Source organism: Bos indicus, chromosome 21, assembly GCF_029378745.1.
Source record: "Bos indicus isolate NIAB-ARS_2022 breed Sahiwal x Tharparkar chromosome 21, NIAB-ARS_B.indTharparkar_mat_pri_1.0, whole genome shotgun sequence".
NCBI lineage: Eukaryota > Metazoa > Chordata > Mammalia > Artiodactyla > Bovidae > Bos > Bos indicus.
The window spans coordinates 47,180,243-47,199,611 of NC_091780.1; the positions used below are offsets into that span (position 1 = coordinate 47,180,243).

General features: G+C 39.5%; 1 protein-coding gene across 5 annotated transcripts in view; it reads right to left on the reverse strand.

The window, feature by feature from the left end:
• Window positions 1–19,369, reverse strand: part of SLC25A21 (solute carrier family 25 member 21) — a 538,464-nt gene that overhangs the window by 131,290 nt on the left and 387,805 nt on the right. For 3 of the 5 annotated variants that reach the window (XM_070775472.1, XM_070775473.1, XM_070775470.1), the window contains one exon: window positions 15,264–15,347. The exons of the other annotated variants lie outside the window; for them this stretch is intronic. In XM_070775472.1, coding sequence (XP_070631573.1) covers window positions 15,264–15,347 — 84 coding nt within the window. The remainder of the gene's footprint in view (window positions 1–15,263; window positions 15,348–19,369) is intronic. 5 annotated transcript variants of the gene reach the window in all.

Consider the following 19,369-nt stretch of genomic DNA (forward strand, 5'->3'; position numbering starts at 1 on the left):
AACAAAATATGACCTGAACATGAGCGTGTGTGTGTGTGTGCTAAGTCACTTCAGTCGTGTGGGACTCTGTGCGACCCCATAGACAGCAGCTCATCAGGCTCCGCCATCCTTGGGATTCTCCAGGCAAGAATACTGGAGTGGGTTGCCATTTCCCTCTCCAATGCATGAAAGTGAAAAGTGAAAGTGAAAGTGAAGTCGCTCAGTCGTGTCCGATTCTTCCCGACCCCATGGACTGCAACCTACCAGGGTCCTCCGTCCATGGGATTTCCCAGGCAACAGTGCTGGAGTGGGTTGCCATTGCCTTCTCCGATATGAAGTACCTGATGCTGCTGCTAAGTCACTTCAGTCGTGTCCGACTCTGTGCGACCCCATAGACGGCAGCCCATCAGGCTCCGCCATCCTTGGGATTCTCCAGGCAAGAACACTGGAGTGGGTTGCCATTTCCTTTTCCAATGCGTGAAAGTGAAAAGTGAAAGTGACGTCCCTCAGTCGTGTCGGACTCTCCGAGACCCCATGGACTGCAGCCTACCAGGCTCCTCCGCCGTGGGATCCTCCAGGCAAGAGTACTAGAGTGGGGTGCCATTGCCTTCTCCTGTGAAGTACCTAGAGTAGTCAAATTCACAGATACAGAAAGCAGAATGTGTTTGCCAAGGGCTGTGAGGAAGGAAAAATGAAGAGCTATCATTTAATGGTTACAGAGTTCAGTTTGGGAAGATGAAAAAGTTTTAGAGATGGATAGTGGTAATGGTTTCACAACAATGTAAATATAAATACTTTATGCCACTGAACTGTGCACTTAAACGTGGTTAAAATGGCAAAGTTTATCTTATGTATGTTTTACTACAGTAAAAATTAAGTTTAATTTAAAAGTCCCTATCTGATAATTCCAAAATTTGAGTCACTCACTTGCTGTCTCTGTTTCTCTTGATATCTGGTCATTTTCCCCCAAGACACTGCAATTTTTTATTGAATACAGGACATTGTGCATTAAAAAAAATCAAAGAGCCTCTGGATGGTGGTATCTCTCTGTAAAGAGGAATAAATCTTCTTTTAGCAAACAGATAGATGGAATCTAGCAGGTCACCTTCATCTTTCTGAGGGCTGGATATAGGCTTTGTTAGGAACAATGTTTGTGTTTTACTCCTAAGGTATATTCCTATCTTGAGAGTGGACATTTTAAATTTCAATTGAAAACTCAGTGTTTACAAGAACTCTTCCACCTGGCTGGTCTCACCAGACTCATGGGGCTGCTGAAATCTCTGTTCATTTTTTGTCTGTTTTTACTGGGTTTCTTGGAGTTTCTTCCTGTTCACAGGAAGCTTAGGAGTTGGCAAATCCCTCCAGGTGAAATTGCTTATAGATCTTTGGGTTCACTTCTCTGCAGTTCCCTCTTCTTTTCTCTTTCTTTGCTCCTCAGGGCTCAGCCATTTGCCAGCCCTGAATACCAACCCCCAACTACTCTCCCTGCCTAAGATATGGTCTCATCTGTCTCCCCCAACCCTTCCGCTTATGACTCAGCAACACCTTTATGGAAAAAGCCAGAGTGAATGTAGAGGTCAATGACATGGGCTTCCTTCTCTTAGGTCTTATAGCTCCTCACAAGTTCTGCCTGCTTTGGAGATGCTCTATTGTCTTAAAAAAGTAGTCTGTGTATTTTGTCCAAAGTCTACAGTCATTTTCAGCAGGAGAGCTGTTCCAATACAAGCTACTGTGGTTGTTGGAATCGAAAGTCTGTTAATATTGCCTTTTAAAATTCTAACTCTTGATTTGCCTCTGATTCTGTTCTAAACATTCTTTTGCTTTCATTTTAACTCCTCTTTTTATGGACCTGAGTATTTGGTTTTTATTTTTAATTTTCAAATTTTTATTGGAGTACAGTTGATTTCAAATGTTGTATGTTCTGCTGTATAGCAAAGTGAATCAGTTACACATACACATTTATCTACTCATTTTTAGATCTTTTCCCACATAGGACATTACAGAGTATTGAGAAGCGTTCTTCCTTATTAGTTATCTATTTTATATTATATATAGTAGTGTGTATATGTCAATCCCAATCTTCCAATTTATCCCTCCCCAACCCCCCGGTTCCCCCTTGTTTTTATTTATACTGTTTTAGGTCCCCATGCTTATTAAACCTCCGTCAGGCAGTGTCATAAGTACAGTAGTAGACAGAGACACCTTCTAAGCAACGGGAATAAATTGTTTTCCTTCACTTGGATCATCAGCCCTTCAACTTCCCTAACTAACCCCCTCCCCCCAGTACCACTCAGCAGTGGGTCCCTTGAATCTAACCCTCTACTTTCAGCCACCACATCACTCTAAGGAGTTTAATGGTTATTTAAACCATTTTCTTTCCAATTGTACCTAAAATAATAGCACATCTTACATGGCAAATAGATGGGGGGAAAGTGAAAACAGTGACAGAATTTATTTTCTTGGGCTCCGAAAATCACTGTAGTCAGTGACAGATGCAGTCAGTGACTGCAGCCATAAAATCAAAAGATGCTTGCTCCTTGGAAGAAAAGCTACGGCAAACCTAGGCAGCATATTAAAAAGCAGAGACATCACTTTGCCAACAAAGGTCCATTGTAATCAAAGCTATGGTTTTTCAAGTAGTCATGTACAAATGTGAGAGTAGCACCATAAAGAAGGCTGAGCACAGAAGAAGTGAAGCTTTTGAACTGTGGTGTTGGAGAAGATTGTTGAGAGTCACTTGGACTGCAAGGAGATGAAACCAGTCCATCCTAAAGGAAATCAACCTTGAATATTCCATTGGAAGGACTGATGCTGAAGCTTCAATACTTTGGCCACCTGATGCACAGAGCCAACTCACTAGAAAAGACCTTGATGCTGGGAAAGATTGAGGACAAGAGGAGAAGGGGGCAAGAGGATGAGATTGTTGGATGGCATCACCGACTCGATGGACATGAGTTTGAACAAGCTCCAGGAGTTGATGATGGACAGGGAAGCCTGGTATGCTGCAGTCCATGGGGTTACAAAGAGTCAGACATGACTGAGTGACCGAACAACAATAATCCTGTGGCTTCTGAGAGAGCAGTTTGTAAAAATGGATGCAGACAAAAGCCAGATCATGAGGATTAAGGAGCAAACACGTGGTATGAAACGTTTTGTAATCTAATATATATTCTATTTTATATGTGAACTCAGATTTTTCATAATTGATATGTCTTATTGCTTAGTGGGTCACATTGCAATACTCTTCTAATTTTGGTTCTTTTGTAAATCGTGACAACTTCTGGGAATTTAATTTGAATTTTGAAATGCATGTTGAGCTATTCACTGAAAACTTAAAGGATGCAAAACGGTAATGACACCAGAGTACATCATTGTCTCTTATTGTGGTTCTTGATTCTTCTAATTTAGGGAAAACTTTACGTAAGGAAAGCAAAGGACTCATTCACTTAACATAAACTTACGAACTCTATCAGTTTCCAAAATTCATCTCACACTTTACCTCATTTTTTGTTACCACTGAGGCTCTGTCTACATTAGAATTCCTGCTAACTAGGGCTTTGTTTTCCCATGAGTTCTCCATGGCCAGAGGAGAATTATGGACGTACTGTTTATCAGCAGGAGAGCTAGGCTGCTGCATACAGCTGTCATCTGCTCTAGGTTTTGGTGACCGCATATTTCAACATATCTTGCAGTCATATGATGATTTCCACCCCATCTAACAATTCATCCAAGGAACTTTGGTTAAATGCCTTATCTCATGTTTCATGAGGTTTTCCTGGTTATTATTCAATATTCAAGTTGAGTTAGGCAAAGTCACCAACAGGTCAAATAACAGAGTTAGTTTATGCAGTGAGGCTTAATCCTAAACTAATACTGTAACTTCCTTTTGGAGAGGGCTCTGTTCTGAGTTGACAGCCTTTATCGTGGTTTCATGGGATGACGGTACCACTCTTCAGAATATATATTTTTCTAATTTCATTTTCCTAAGATGTCCTCAAAAAGTCAAATCTTTGTATTCTTTGAGTACTGATCTTAGGATCCAAGCTATTATTCTGGGAATCTCAATAAATTCCTTTCTGCCAAAATTTTCTGGTTTGTAGAATGTAACCAACCATACCATCTCTCCCAGATGCTCTTTATCCAAGTGAGATATGTGGCAATGCTTTGAACTCATAATGGAAACAGTATAAATCTGAGATGTTGCTTCTATTATTACTAATACTACTATTAAGTTATTGACAGAAGGGGAGTATGATACAGGATGCAGAAGACCTTGGATGAATGCCTGCCCCAACAAACACCAGCTATGAAATGCTGGGCAAGGTTTTTAACATCTCTTATCAGTTTCCTGACCAGAAAATGAAACATCATATTCCCCACCTTTCTAGCTGCTGGGTTCTTGTGGAGCATCAAGATAAGTAAGATGTATGGACACTTTTCACAAAAGGGTAAAAATGGCAACAGTGATTTTGAATATAATCACTGTTATGACAGCAGAGCCTGAACCTTTTCCTTTCTTCCAGTTTTAAACAACCTGAAAGAGCTGGAGGAGATGTAAAGCTAGAGTCATGAGACTAGACGAAGAATTCACAGGCTGAGAACATTGTAATTGGGTAACTAAACAGATTCCTAAGTAGCAACTGAGTAAAACCTGTCATAATTCACACTGATTGATTCTCCAATGGAATTTGACCATGGGATTTACAGATAAAATGTAACAATCTATAAGCAATTAAATTTAGTTTAATGCATATATGTGTGCATATGTCTGTAGGTATTTTGCCAATGTTTTTACTTCTTAACAGAGTTCTAGACTATTAAGAATCCATGTCACCTTTTTCTAAGAAAAATAAAATAAGCTTAAATATTCATATTGTTAGGAATAGAAGACTTCCTACCAAAAAGATAGCACATTGAAAGATGTAATTCTATAAAGTCAGAGACACTAGCTGAAATCAATGATGAAGATAAAATATTAACTCTAACCTTGTCTATGTCAAATAATACCTAAGTTGTTTTCTACAATAAGAAAATCAGACAAAAGTAGAAGAGTTTTTGGAGATTTTCTTTCTCATTCTCCTCTGAAAATGTTCAGTTTAACAACCTAGAGAAAGGATGCTGGTTTTTGTAAAGATATTTTTCCTCCCAAGGTGACTATGCATCTAGCCCATCAGAAATCCAGAACAAGTTGAAATAAAGGGCTGGAAATATTTTCAAATGGACATCTCCCACTGATGATGAAATCCCCTCACTCCCCATTAACACTCTATAAAAACATGAAGAATATCTGCTAGGGCTCTGAACTTAGACACTGACCTTCCCAAAAGACAACTACTTCCACCCAAACAACTGGTCCTCCTTTCCTACTTGTCAGCACTGCTTGCTGAGAATGGCCGTGTTTGGTCTCTTAATCAGACCTTGATGACGGGCTGACATCACTGCAAACGTTTTCACTTACTCTTTGGCAACGCTTAAATCCTTGCCAAAGGCCAGTCAGTAAGTCAGAAAGCATTGTTAGTGCGAGGCTGGTGGAGGAGGGTGTGTGACTGTCAGCTAGCAATCTATGGTGATGACAGGAGGGAAATTTAGGAGCTGAAACCACTTTAAAGGTCACTCAGTGTACAGAACAAAAGATTCTAATTTAGAAAAGGAAACAGAATTCTGGGACATAGAAGCATCAGGATGCTGCTGTTTGAGTCCTCTGAAAATTCACTATCCATGCCTTGATTGCAAAGACCACTTAACAACCTGATACAGCTTAAACCAGTAGCTATTTGCTTCAGCAGCAGTGTAAAATAATCTGGTAAAATAGGAATGCCAAAGAATGTATCAGTGGTTCAACTGCCTGCTTTTTTAATTTACTTTTTTGAGGTAACGTTGATGTATAACACTGTATGTGTCATATGTGCATTATTTTCCTACTTCTGTATACACCACAGCATGCTCACCACCAAAAACTCAGTTCCCATCCGTCAACATAGAGTCAACTCCCTTTACCCCTTTTGCCTTGCCCACTGCCCCTTCCCTTCCGGTAACCACTATTCTGTTCTCTGTGTCTGAATGTTTGTTTTTGGTTTGGTTTGTTCATTTATTTACTTTGTTTGTTTTTTATGTTCCGCATATAAGTGAAATCATACAGTGTTTGTTTTTCTCTGTATGACTTATTTCACTTAGCACAGTACCCTCAGGGTCCATCCATGTTGCAAATGGCAATCATTCATCTTTTTAAATGACTGAGTAGTATTCTAATGAATATCACATCTTTATTTTTTAAAAAGATTTGCAGTATTCTTTCTCCTTACCTTTCCTTTAAAAAAATAATTTTATGTATTTATTCATTCTTGGCTGTGCTGGGTCTTCACTGCTGCATGGGTTTCTCTCTAGGTACTGCAAGCGGGGGGCTACTCTGCAGTTGCAGTGCTTGCAGGCTTTTCGTTGCAGTGGCTTCTCTTGTCGTGGCGCACGGGCATATGGAGGCGTCAGTAGTTGTGGCTCCTGGGCTCCCTAGAACAGGCTCAACAGTTGTGGCACAGGGGCTTAGTTGCTCTGCAGCATGTAGGATCTTCCCAGGTCAGGGATCAAACCCACGTCTCCTGCATTGGCAGGAGCCACCAGGGAAGCGCCTCACTTTTTGAAAAATTTTCAAACTTGAATTGCTAAATAGAGTTTAAAATTCTTAGCAGAAGTTTTCAGTGAAAAGCTATTACATATATTGTTGGTTCAGTTGCTTAGTCATGTCCGACTCTTGGCGGCCTCATGGACTGCAGCATGCAGCATGCCAGGCTTCCCTGTCCTTCACCAACTCTCAGAGTTTGCTCAAACTCATGTCCATTGAGTCAGTGATGCCATCCAATCATCCCATCCTCTGTCATCCCCTTCTCCTCCTGCCTTCAGTCTTTCCTAATGAGTAGGCTCTTTGTATCAGGTAGCAAAAGCATTGGAGTTTCAGCTTCAGCATCAGTTCTTCCAATGAGTATTTAGGGTTGATTTCTTCTAGGATTAGCTGGTTGGATCTCCTTGCAAACCAAGGGACTCTCAAGTCCTCTCCAGAACCACAAAGGCATCAGTTCTTTGGGGCTCAGCCTTTTTTATTGTCCAGCTCTCACATCTGTACGTGACTACTAGAAAAACCATAGCTTTGACTATAAGGACCTTTGTAGGCAAAGTAATGTCTCTGCTTTTTAATACGCTGTCTAGATTCGTCATTACATATATGCTTTATGACTAAAATTTTGTGAGTATAATATACTAAATCTTTGATAAATTATATTTAAAAGGAACATGAATCATTAGAAGATAGTAATAGCAGGCCCATGCCTGAATTGAGATCATCACTTTTCTCTTTTTCTAAAACAGGAGAAAGCTTGGAAGAACACAGTGGCTTCAGTCTACTGAACACCACATTCTGGACCTGGGTTGATCACTTATAAGATTTGCCAGAGAGATCTGCTGTAGTTTTACTCTCCAAACTCTCACTGGCTATGTTTTTTTCTTGTTTTCCTTTTTTTCTGAGCTAAAGAGGACACTTGTTCTGCCATCATTAAGAAGCCCAGGCAGGCCAGGGCTGAACTCTGACAAGTGGGGGCAAGAGCAATGGGGACCGTCTGCTTTCCCTCTCATCACCACTTAAAAACAAGGGAGAAGGGATGTAATATACAGCATGGTGACTATAATCAACAATATTGTACTGTACACTTGGAAGCTGCTAGGAGAGTAGGTCTTTAATGTTCTCACCATACATAAAAATGGTAATTATGTGAGGTGATGGATGTTTTAACTAGCCCTATTGTGGTGATTAGTTTGCAATAAATGCATGTATCAAACCCTCGCATTGTACACTTTAAACTTATGAAAGTTTATATACCAATTATATATCTCAATAAAGCTAGCAACAAAAGAAAACAAAACAAGGGAGGTCCAGTAGGTGCCAGAAAGGGCTGCTTTGGTAAAATAAAAAGGATAGAAGAGAAGGCACTCAAAGGCACCAGGAAACTCATCACAGAAGGCACACTGCACTTCCAGTACCCACCAAAGAGGTGGGTACTCTTTACCTGAATTCACTCGGGTAAATCGGGCTTGCAAACCCAGTCAACACCCGGTGACCTACACACAACTTATTTATACTATGGATTCTCTGCTTAGGACCCTGGGATATGGTCCGTAATTATTTATCTGAGTGAAAATTCTGCATTTGTTAAGTGGCAGTGAGTCCACAGTGATGTGTGACCTCCACCGGATCTGTCATCAGATAAGAGGGACCAGCCTGAGGATCCAGAGACCTGAGGCCAAGAATCCCCTGCTCCACGCCAGGCTGGCCACACTGGGTAGGGGAGTGGGTTTCTGCTGATGAGAAGTGGGGTCAAAAGGAGAGAGAAAAAGCAGCAGCAACTACTGGGCCTTGTGACGTTGGCTGAGGTGGTGAGGACGCTGATTGCTCAGATAACTACAGTTTCTGGTAGTGGGAAGAGTTATCTCCTCCACTGTCTCCTGAGATCTAACGCTTCCCCTCATTTCTATGTGCGAGTGAGAGACAGTTTCCAGACACCATTTTACTTAGAGGGTTTCAATAGGAGCAAGTCTTTCTATTTACAGAGTTACTTTAAAAATCACCTGGCCCTGTTAGACTAGGTGAACCACCATATAAAAGGCAGACTCACCTTGACAACAAATTAAGCTAAAGACCTTGGAGTGAGTCCGCCTGTTAAAAGAAAATGTCCAAGTCTTACTCGGTTATCGTTGCTTTTGAGCTGTAGACATCCCGCTTCCTTTGTCTGTGTCACAAGCCACTCACTCCCCTTCTTAATGAAAACAAGAGGGAGTGATTATACCTCCTGGGGCTGTGCCATTTATGCCGTCTGAAAGGCACTTAAACGAGTGGCACATTGTCTCACACATCTGGAGTTTACCAAATTAGCCAATTACGCTGGAGCTCATAAAACGAGGCCTTAAATGTCATTTAACTAGAAAATATTATAATCACCAAGTGGTCTGATTGTAAGATGATACTTGGGGCAACATCAGTGGTTACCAGAAAACAAATCGTGAAACAAAACACAGTTCAAATGCCCCCCAAATGCAACCACATATTTTCTACAGTAATACTTTCTGAGGAATACCATATTTCTGAAGGCACCAGCAATCAACATGTTTCTCATTTGAAACTAAGCATAATCTGACCTCCTTGTTTCCTAGTGATTTGCCTTGGGCAAACCAATGCCCAAGAATTTTTCTCATAAGAAAACTAAGGAACAAGCAGAAGGAGAGCAGACTGATGGAAACCCATGAATTCATCAGAAATATGGCGCTCTCTGCAAAAGGTGGCACAATGATTAGATTAAGAGTCTGGAGTTGTCAGAAGTTTGCGGTGCTGTCTCAAAATCGATAGGATTTAGTTGACTGAACATTTACTGGTCTGTCATACTTCACTTGAAGGAAGACATAAAAACTACTTTAAATTGCTATGTGATTTGAGGGTAGGAATATCAAAGGTTTTAGAAAAGCTATTTAAAAATTAGAGGTTTACAGCCACTACTTCCACATTGTCTTCTTTTCATTTAATAAACAACAAAATTTGGTGTTTAGTGAAAGGTGATACAGTGTAATGGAAAAACCATGGTATGTCACTAGTACCTGTTTGACTTTGGGGAAGTTAACTCCTCTGATCAGTTATCTCACACAAAATACAAAAATACATAATGATGCTGAGTTGTGTTGAGACTAGTGCTGTGTTGAAATAAATGTATAAAAAAAGTCCCTAGCACAGTGTCTGGTACACCAAAGAAAACAGACATTATTTTCACATCTTTCTTTACCTATGTCACCAGACTATCTTACGTTCCATTTAATTCCCTTTTCTCTTCATGTCAGAGAGAACGGCCACTAGGTGCTTTTGTTAGGGGAACTGCCGGCTGAAACCGACTGCCCTGACCAGTTACCATAGTAATATTTGCGTGAGTTATCTTACAAGAGAAGGTTCTGGTAAGGAATGTGGAACTAACAAACTACCACCAACTGGAAGAATTTGGGAAAGGTTAAAAGGAGAGGGTAGACCCCAGTCCACATGTCCTACCAACCTTCCAGAATCCTTCTTGCTGGAATCCATCTTGGCTGAGTGATGCACATGCCACCAGGAATGACCCTGAGTCAGAGTGATTGGCCAGAGACAAACCAAAAACTAACCTGATTACCATAAAACCTGAAACTGTGAGCCACGTGGAAGAGCAGTTCTCTTAGGTTCCCTGACCCTGCTGCACTCCACCCTGGTGCCCCTTCCCAATAAAGTCTCTTGCTTTGTCAGCAATGCATCTCTTCGGACAATTCATTTCAGGGTGTTAGACAAGAGCCCACTCTCAGGCCTTGGAAGTAGTCCCCCTTTCCTGCAATACTTTAAGAGAAGAGTGAGGAGGTAGGCAGTCCTGTTTGTTTGTTTGTTTGTTTTTTTAAGCAAAATTTATAATCCCTTCACCTATCTGGAAACATCTCAATCACTCTCTTTAGAGGAATGACAAGCACAGCAAAGACTAGAAGAACTCTCATGAGATACTTTGAAACAAAAGGAAATTAGATATGATGCCTGAACACATGATAAATAGAGATACCAGCTACTCTTTTCCAGGGGAGTTTACAAAATGAAGATTATTGGTTTTGAAGGCACCTAATCAACTAGGCTAAACCTTTGTGTCTTCTGGGCTCATGATTAAAGTAGATAGACCTGTTAGTATATTTTGCCAAACCAGAGAAAGATGAAAAATCACGGTGAAGATGGAGGTGCTCTCAATAGTGACAAATTCCTTCCCTGTGACTTTTCTACAATGATGGCCTTTTTGGTAAAATCTAAGTAAAAACCTAGACAGCATATTAAAAAGCAGAGACATTACTTTGCCGACAAAAGTCTGTCTAGTCAAAGCTGTGGTTCTCCCAGCAGTCATGTATGGATGTGAGAGTTGGACCATAAAGAAGGTTGAGTGTTGAAGAATTGATGCTTTTGACTGTGGTGTTGGAGAAGACTCTTCAGAGTCCCTTGGACTGCAAGGAGATCCAACCAGTCAATCCTACAGTAAATCTATTGTGAATATTCATTGGAAGGACTAAGGTTGAAGCTGAAGTTCCAATACTTTGGCCACCTGATGGAAAGAACTGACTCATTGGAAAAGACCCTGATGCTGGGAAAGACTGAAGGCAAGGAGAAGGGGACTACAGAGCATGAAATGATTGGGTGGCATCATTGACTGATGGACAAGAATTTGAGCAGACTCCAGGAGTTGGTGAAGGACAAGAAGCCTGGTGTGCTACAGTCCATGGGGTTGCAAAGAGTTGGACTTGACTGAGTGGTTGAACTGAAGTGAATACGATGATTCCACATAACAGAAATTCTTACTTAGAATTTGGAAGGCTTTTTGAAAGAAAACAAATTAACTTCACCTCTGTAAAACTGGGTTGAAAAACTATGCCTTTAATAATAGCACAGTGTATTTATACTTTAAAAAAATCTTAGAAGCAGTAAAGGGATCCAGATCCATGTGATTTAGATTTAGCTATTGTCTCTTAGAAATGTGAATTTTTTGGTCTGAGAGGTGGGGAACTGCATCTCTAAGAATGGTGACAAGCACCAATTCACTTTCTTAGAGTGGAGAAATGGGAGACTGTGCAGATTTTAAGTGCATTAACAGACTTTAATGTTTTTAAACAACAGAAAAGGACTAGCTTTCAAAACTTCTAACTTGCAGGGGCTGGGGTGAGGGGTTAGATAAGAAGAGCGAAGAGAGATGAATTCTCCTAATTATGTAAATAGTCAAATTGACTAGCACTAGCCTCTCTGTAGGCCATAGACCAAACTGGACTCTATGCACCTGAGTGAAAAAATCATCTTTGAAAGCATAGTGTTCTCTAAGAGCTAACTAAGAAAATGAAAAGGAACTGTTTTACTAGGGAAAAAATTCAACACAGCATGTGTTAAAAGGTTTTCTTTTTTCTTTCTTTTTTTTTTAAACTTAAAGCTATGAAATGCTCTTGCTCTGTATCAAAAAGCAGCTTTTTCTTTTGTATCTTTACAAATATTTCTATCTTTAAGACAAGAGCTTTCTGACTTTTGCTAACAACGTGTCCAGATCTAAAGGATTACAGAAAGAACGTCAATTTGCTTTAGAAGCAATTAAACGTACAGTCGAGGGAAAAGGCCAATTTTACTATGCAAGGACCACACATACTGTATGTTTGTTATATTACTTGATATCAAAGCAGAAACATTCAATTCTTCCTAAAACACACTTGAAATGAAGAGTCTGGCTAAGGAATTCCCACATCCAATTCAGAGATATCTGTTACAGTTTACAGAACTGGGTAATGCTGACATTATTGTTTTACAGGAAAGAGATACTTTTACTGACTATATAATACACTATGGTTTCTTTAACTTTATATATATTTATTGGGTAAAATGAACATGATTTTGATCCTAATTACCATAAATGCAGGTATATTATCAATGACAGGTACCACATCTCCAGAGGAACAGCAAGAATTTGCTGATTCTCTGTCATTAGATGACCTCAAAATATTTAACCAGCCTTCATTGCTTCAGAGGAAGTGGTCAGTAGCAAGAATTATCATCTTTTTTCTTTGTTTTGCATCATCATGATGTTGGTGTGATGACTTTCATTCATTTGTTCAACATACCTTTACCGAGTATCTCTACTTAGTGCCAAACGCGGGCATAGGGAATACGAGGGAAGTGAGACATAGCTATTAGCGAAATGTATTCTTAGGGTGGGAGAGGAGAGATAGAAAACAAGCTCAGTAAATTAGGGTGGTGCCTGCTATATAACAGACCTGTGCATGGGGAATGAGCCTGGAGAAGGGAGGCCATCCTAGGAAGGGCTCTGTACACCTAATAAGAAGTTTAGACTTTACCCTGTAGGCCATGTTTTTACATATTCCTGAAATACTCTAAAAATAAAATAACTAAAATAGTATGGCACTTGCATAGAGACAGAGAAATTAGTGAAACAGAACAGAAAATGGAGAAACCAAATAGAAAATTTAAATGATAAATATGTGCAAGTTTAATTAGACAAACAAACTAGCATTTCTAATTAGTGAATAAGGAATAGAATTTTTAACCAGTGGCATTTGGACAGTTGACTAACCATTTGATAATAAATTTGATTCCTATGTGCCACACTGCACACTAAAAACAAATTTCAGATAGATTAAAGATTCGAATGTAAATGTTTATGATCTTGGGGTTTGAGGATGTCCTTTTTTAATGTGCCATCACATATCACAAAGGAAAACAGATCTAATCACAAAATCACAATCTTCAAAGATCACAAACTTCTGAAAGGTTTAAGATATTATAGTTGTAAGACAAAGAGCAAGTTAGGAGAAATTTATAATTTACATAATAGTTAAATAAATTAATAAAAATTAATAAAAATATCTAACCTAAGAGAAATGGGCAAAGGACACAAATATGCAATTCATGGAAAAAATGACAATGATATAAAAGTATGCTCGACCCCATCAGCAGAATTTTATTATGACAGTTTTCTTTTTTATCTGTTAGATTATAAACAGGAGATGCACATGAGTAACAGATATATCAAATAATGATTGATATGGTCCAGTGTTTGAGAGAGTGTGGAGAAGTGAAAACTCTCAAATTCTAAGTCAGTACATACATTTTGGAAGATAATTTGGCAACATATGTGATATAAGGTGTGCATCTCATTTGATAAGTCCATAGCTAGCAACTTTTAAAAACAGAAATTAAAAAAGTAAAAAAATAGTATAAGAATATATACTGTACTGTTGTTTAATAGTAAAAATCTGGAAACAACCTAGTGGGCCACCAAAGGGGATTAATTTAACAAGCTGCAGTATGTAGATAAATAAATTACTATGCTGTTGTTCAAAAGAACATATTGGTATGGAACAACATCAATGATATACGTTTAACTGAAATGAACAATTAGCAAAACAGTATCCCCAGTAAATTCTGCTAAGAAAGATAGTGAACTACAGAGGTTAGGAACATGGACTTTGGGGGAAAGTTGACTTGATTTGAGTCCAAGATTCATAATTTACCAGATATGTGAAAATTAACTTTTCTGAATCTTGGTTTCTTCATCTGTCTAACTTGAATGGATGCTCACAGAACCTACCTCAAAGAGCTATATGGAAAATTCCTAGTGCATAGTAAAGGCTAAATATATACTAGTTGTTATTATTACTGTTGGAGAAGGCAATGGCACCCCACTCCTGTACTCTTGCCTGGAAAATCCCATGGATGGAGGAGCCTGGTAGGCTGCAGTCCATGTGGTCGCTAAGAGTCGGACACCACTGAGTGACTTCAATTTCACTTTTCACTTTCATGTGTTGGAGAAGGAAATGGCAACCCACTCCAGTGTTCTTGCCTGGAAAATCCTAGGGATGGGGGAGCCTGGTGGGCTGCCGTCGATGGGGTTGCGTAGAGTCGGACATGACTGAAGTGACTTAGCAGCAGCAGCATTATTACTGTTATCATTTTGGTATAATTATTATTGTCAACCAATTCTCGTATGAAAATAACTTCAAAACGCAAATCTAAAATCCTTTGTAAAATTATTTATGCTCGACAGAATCTTTAACTGAATCTATACATCAAAGACAATTTTAGTTTATGTAACAAAAATATCCTATTTATCTGATCATCTACTAGACAGGATGATGAACTTGACACATCAGTTTTTGACAACAGTATGTTTTGATAGAATATTCATAAACCAGAATGCAAACAAGGAACACATTTGGGCACTATATTTAAAAAACAAAATAAACAACTATCACATTTAGACATTTCCAGTTATAAGAACTTTGAAAAGCTTTAACAGCACAAATTAAAAATTGTCCTACAGTCATCAAATTATTTTTAATAAAGGATATTATTAATATCCTTTTTGAGGTAGTTATCATGTATGCGTGAGTGCTGAGTCACTTCAATCATGTTCGACTCTCTGTGACCTCATGACTGTAGCCCCTCAGGCTCCTCTGTCCATGGGATTCTCCAGGCAAGAATACCGGAGTGGGTTGCCATGCCCTCCTCCAGAGAGTTTCTATCATATACATATTTAATTTTCAACTGTATCATCAGGAAAAATATGCACAAAAACAGAAAAACACCCTTTTCAATATTTTTCCCTTCGAAGACTAGGAAAAGAAATCATTCAAAATGAGAAAATGTTTTATGTAGTAATATATTAAAATGCCTACATCAACACAGAGATTGTGTGAAGAACCTTACATACCCTTCCGTGCGGAAAATCATTCGAAAGCTGTCTCCTAAGCTTTTATAACTGTTTGGATCGGTTGTACACCTCTGAATCTGGAACCTAGAAACAAAATCAAACAAACAAAAAAATCCAAGTTAAAGATTTCGCCAAATGGCTTTTCTCATTTTTCAAAGTCTTAGGAGACTCAGCCTTTTCAGATTAACCTAAAATATTCTGGCTTTTACTATAGATTTTACTGATTTATTTGCCTCATATAATCTTTACCTTATTTTTGTAGCCTTTAAAATTATAATATTTCTCTATGCTTTAATGGAACTGCAAAAAGTGTGTTTTTCCATCTGTTTCTTAGGCAGATGCACCCTGAGGCATTTATGCTTTTTTCCTTTGTGAAAACCACATGCATATGTCATAGATTGTTTTAATGTATAACTCAGAAATCTGAAGATGCATATGAAACAAATAAGTAGCTCTATTTCTTATCTTAATTAGTGCTCTTTGATGGTAATTTAATACAAAGGTTAAAAATACAGAGCAGCTAATATGGCCTAACTTTGATCCTGATGATGAATTTGGAATTCATTCTGGCAGACAGGAGCCCTTGTTTGGAGCAAGAGTTCAGGGCATACCGTGATACCATTTACTATCAAGACTTCATGATGGAGCAGAGTTGATTATTAGGAGTAGTTCAGATTGCCTGGACTTGCACAGAAGCACAGGGCTCCACATGTAGTTTGTGTGCTTAAACAAAATTCTTTTTTTCCTTCTTTTTGGGTATGATTGTGCATCTCAGAATTCTAACCTTCAAAATGTGAAAGTTTCCAGTATGAAAGTCTTGACTTATTATTTGGTATCTTACCTGGGGGTTTGTTTTTAATGAGATTTATGACAAGTGCTCTCATTTCCCTATATCCTGGCTCTTCATTTTTGGTTTTCTTTAGTCTGTCTGGAGAAGGCAATGGCATCCCACTCTGGTACTCTTGCCTGGAAAATTCCATGGATGGACAAGCCTGGTAGGCTGCTGTCTGTCTACCCCTTGTGTTTAACTTCCTTGTCCCAACTCTAAGGTAAGGCCCTTCCCCCTTCTGTACATCCCTCCAAAGTTTTAGCAAGCCTTTAAAAATAGAAATTCTCAGATATACCTCTAATAGTGTCTACTCTGAGATGCTTTTCTCAGATTGTTGGATTTATGACATGATCACAACTTCTACCTCTGAGAGTGATTTATTTTATAGTTCTAGGCCCCAGGGAATTAAGCTGAAAACTAACACATACATCACAGAAAAGAGAGACTATTTTGCTTTGCTTGAAGTGGTTGGAAAGAACAGTACATGATAAGGCTGGCAAGTGAGGCTGGATTACATTTGACTTTGTAAAGTGGAGAGTTGCTGAACGTGATTGTGCAGGAGAGTTGCCATACTAAGATGAGGGAACTGATTCTTCTAGTTCAGTTCAGTCGCTCAGTCGTGTCCGACTCTTTGCGACCCCATGAATTGCAGCACGCCAGGCCTCCCTGTCCATCACTAACTCCCGGAATTTACCCAAACTCATGTCCATCGAGTCGGTGACGCCATCCAGCCATCTCATCCTCTGTCGTCCCCTTCTCCTCCTGCTCCCAAACCCTCCCAGCATCAGGGTCTTTTCCAATGAGTCAACTCTTTGCATCAGTTGGCCAAAGTATTGTAGTTTCAGCTTCAGCATCAGTCCTTCCAATGAACACCCAGGACTGATCTCCTTTAGGATGGATTGGTTGGATCTCCTTGCAGTCCAAGGGGACTCTCAAGAGTCTTCTCCAACACCACAGTTCAAAAACATCAATTCTTTGGCTCTCATCTTTCTTCAGTAGATTACTTGAAACATACAAATTCCTAATAAAATATTTATTGTCTGATTGGGTGGATTAGAATGGGAGTATGGAGGGCAGAACAATGATGAAGGCAATTATGACAGTCTGGGTGAAGATAACCATGCCAGAATATGAATGGAGGTTAAGAGAAATGTCATAAAAGAGGTGAGCTTGTTGGGTGATCCTTTTTGTCTTTAAATCAAACTTTTTTTAAATGATACATTTAACATGATCCTCTCTTGATCCTCATCAACCCAGAAAGCAACAATAGTAAGTCCTAGATTTAGTATTGCCAAAGTTTGCATGCATGTGTGCTCAGTCACTCCGCTGTGTCCAACTCTTTCTGACTCCATAGATTTGTGTGTGCTCAGTCACTCAGTTGTGTCTGACTGTTTCTGACCCTATGGACTGTAGCCTGCCAGGCTCCTCTGTCCACAGAATTTCCCAAGCAACAATACTGGAGGTGGTTTCCAGTTTTCTTCTCCAGGGGATCTTCCTGACCCAGGGATCAAACCCATGCCTCCTGCATTGGCAGGTGAATTCTTTATCACTGAGCCACCTGGGAATCCCTGAAGTTCATTAACCTTTGTCAAATTCCTGTCTAGATGCTTTTCTCCCAAATTACCAAGTATTTTTTTTTTTAATATTTGCCATATGAAATAAGATGCTATGGATTTTACAAAAACCCAGGGAATTATCCTCACTCTTGAGAAGCACGAGAAAAAAACAACTGATAATATAAGGAAAACTATCCAAAATGTCAAGTAGCATCAGCATAAGTTGCCCAGGAATTCATCAGAGGGAGCAATTACTGCTTTCTGCAGAGTCAGGAAGGATCTGATGAAGCAGAAGGGATTGAAGCTGCTCCTGTAGGATTCAGAGAGGCAAAAAGAGTAAGAAAGAGGAAGCATTCCAGTGGGGAAATGAGAGAGGAAAAGATGTCCTCTTAAGAGACGTGAAGGAAAAGATTTCCTACCATGACAACCTCCTGCATTTCCTTTAGGATGGATGTTTCAGCACCCTGCTGGTGGCATTCAGCTGCCCACGATGGGTGGAGACCTGAGCAGGTTAGAGGATGGTGTTTATGAGATCAAGTCAGCAACCAATATTCCTGCTCCTCAGCATTTCAGCTAACTCTGTGGCCATCTCACAGTCATGTGATCCGTCCTAGAGGGAACTGTGAGTCAGCCGAAGGACCAAAGTAACTGACTCCTAATGGCAAGAAAATCGACCTTAGCTCCTCTCTTACTGATGGGGTTAGAGATATCAGGTTCGTCTATGATGTCTGCGTGTTCCAATAATACCAAGGTGGGTGCTCTCTTAGCTTATGCAAAAATAAAACACAGGGTGCAATTATTTCTTAATTAACTAGTTATCTAACTTGGTTATTGGAAGTTTAGTATTTCACTCACTGGTTGCGATTTCTTTCTTTTTTCAGTATCCAAACAGATATTTCCAATACACTATTCTCAGTTAATGAATTCCTGAATACTTACTATTAGTTACTCCACTATTTGGGACATTTTGAAGAAAATTAGACATAATCCTGCCCTTTAGAAGCTTATAGTTAAGTGAAGGAGATATACAAATAGATGATTACCATATGCAAGGAATGTTTAGGAATATATTTTGGAGTATCACATGTCAGCCAATGAGTTTTGCTAGTGCTGAATAAACACTAGTATTACTCTTAGGAGAGATGATCTCCCATCTGTGGCCAACTGAAAATATTATAGTACTATACAGAAACATTAGAGGGAAAAGAGAAAATGAGGAGTATATATTCGGGCTAAATATATGTGATTAAACTTTGTGTGTTTGTGTGTCTTAGTCACTCAGTCGGGTCCGACTCTTTGCAACCCCACAGGTTGTAGCCTGCCAGGCTTCTCTGTCCATGGGATTCTCCAGGCAAGAATACTGGAGTGGACTGCCATTCCCTTCTCCAGAGGATCTTCCTGACCTAGGGATTTAACCCTGGTCTCCTGCATTGCAGGCAGATTCTTTATCGGTTGAGCTACAGGGAAGTCCTGTGATTAAACTTTATCCTCCCACTTCAAAACTGGCAGCAAGGACAGTTGCTGGAATCTTTGAGGAGTGTTCCATTTAGAAGCTATCTGTCTGATGAGTGATGCTGTGATCCTTACAAACAGGAGTGGCAAATCAAAATAGTATCGCATGAGGAGGAGAGTCCACAGGCTACGTTGTAGAGCAGTGCAAAAGGATGGGCAGACATGGGAAATACTAATTCTTCCATGAAACCTCCCACCATTCCTTACTC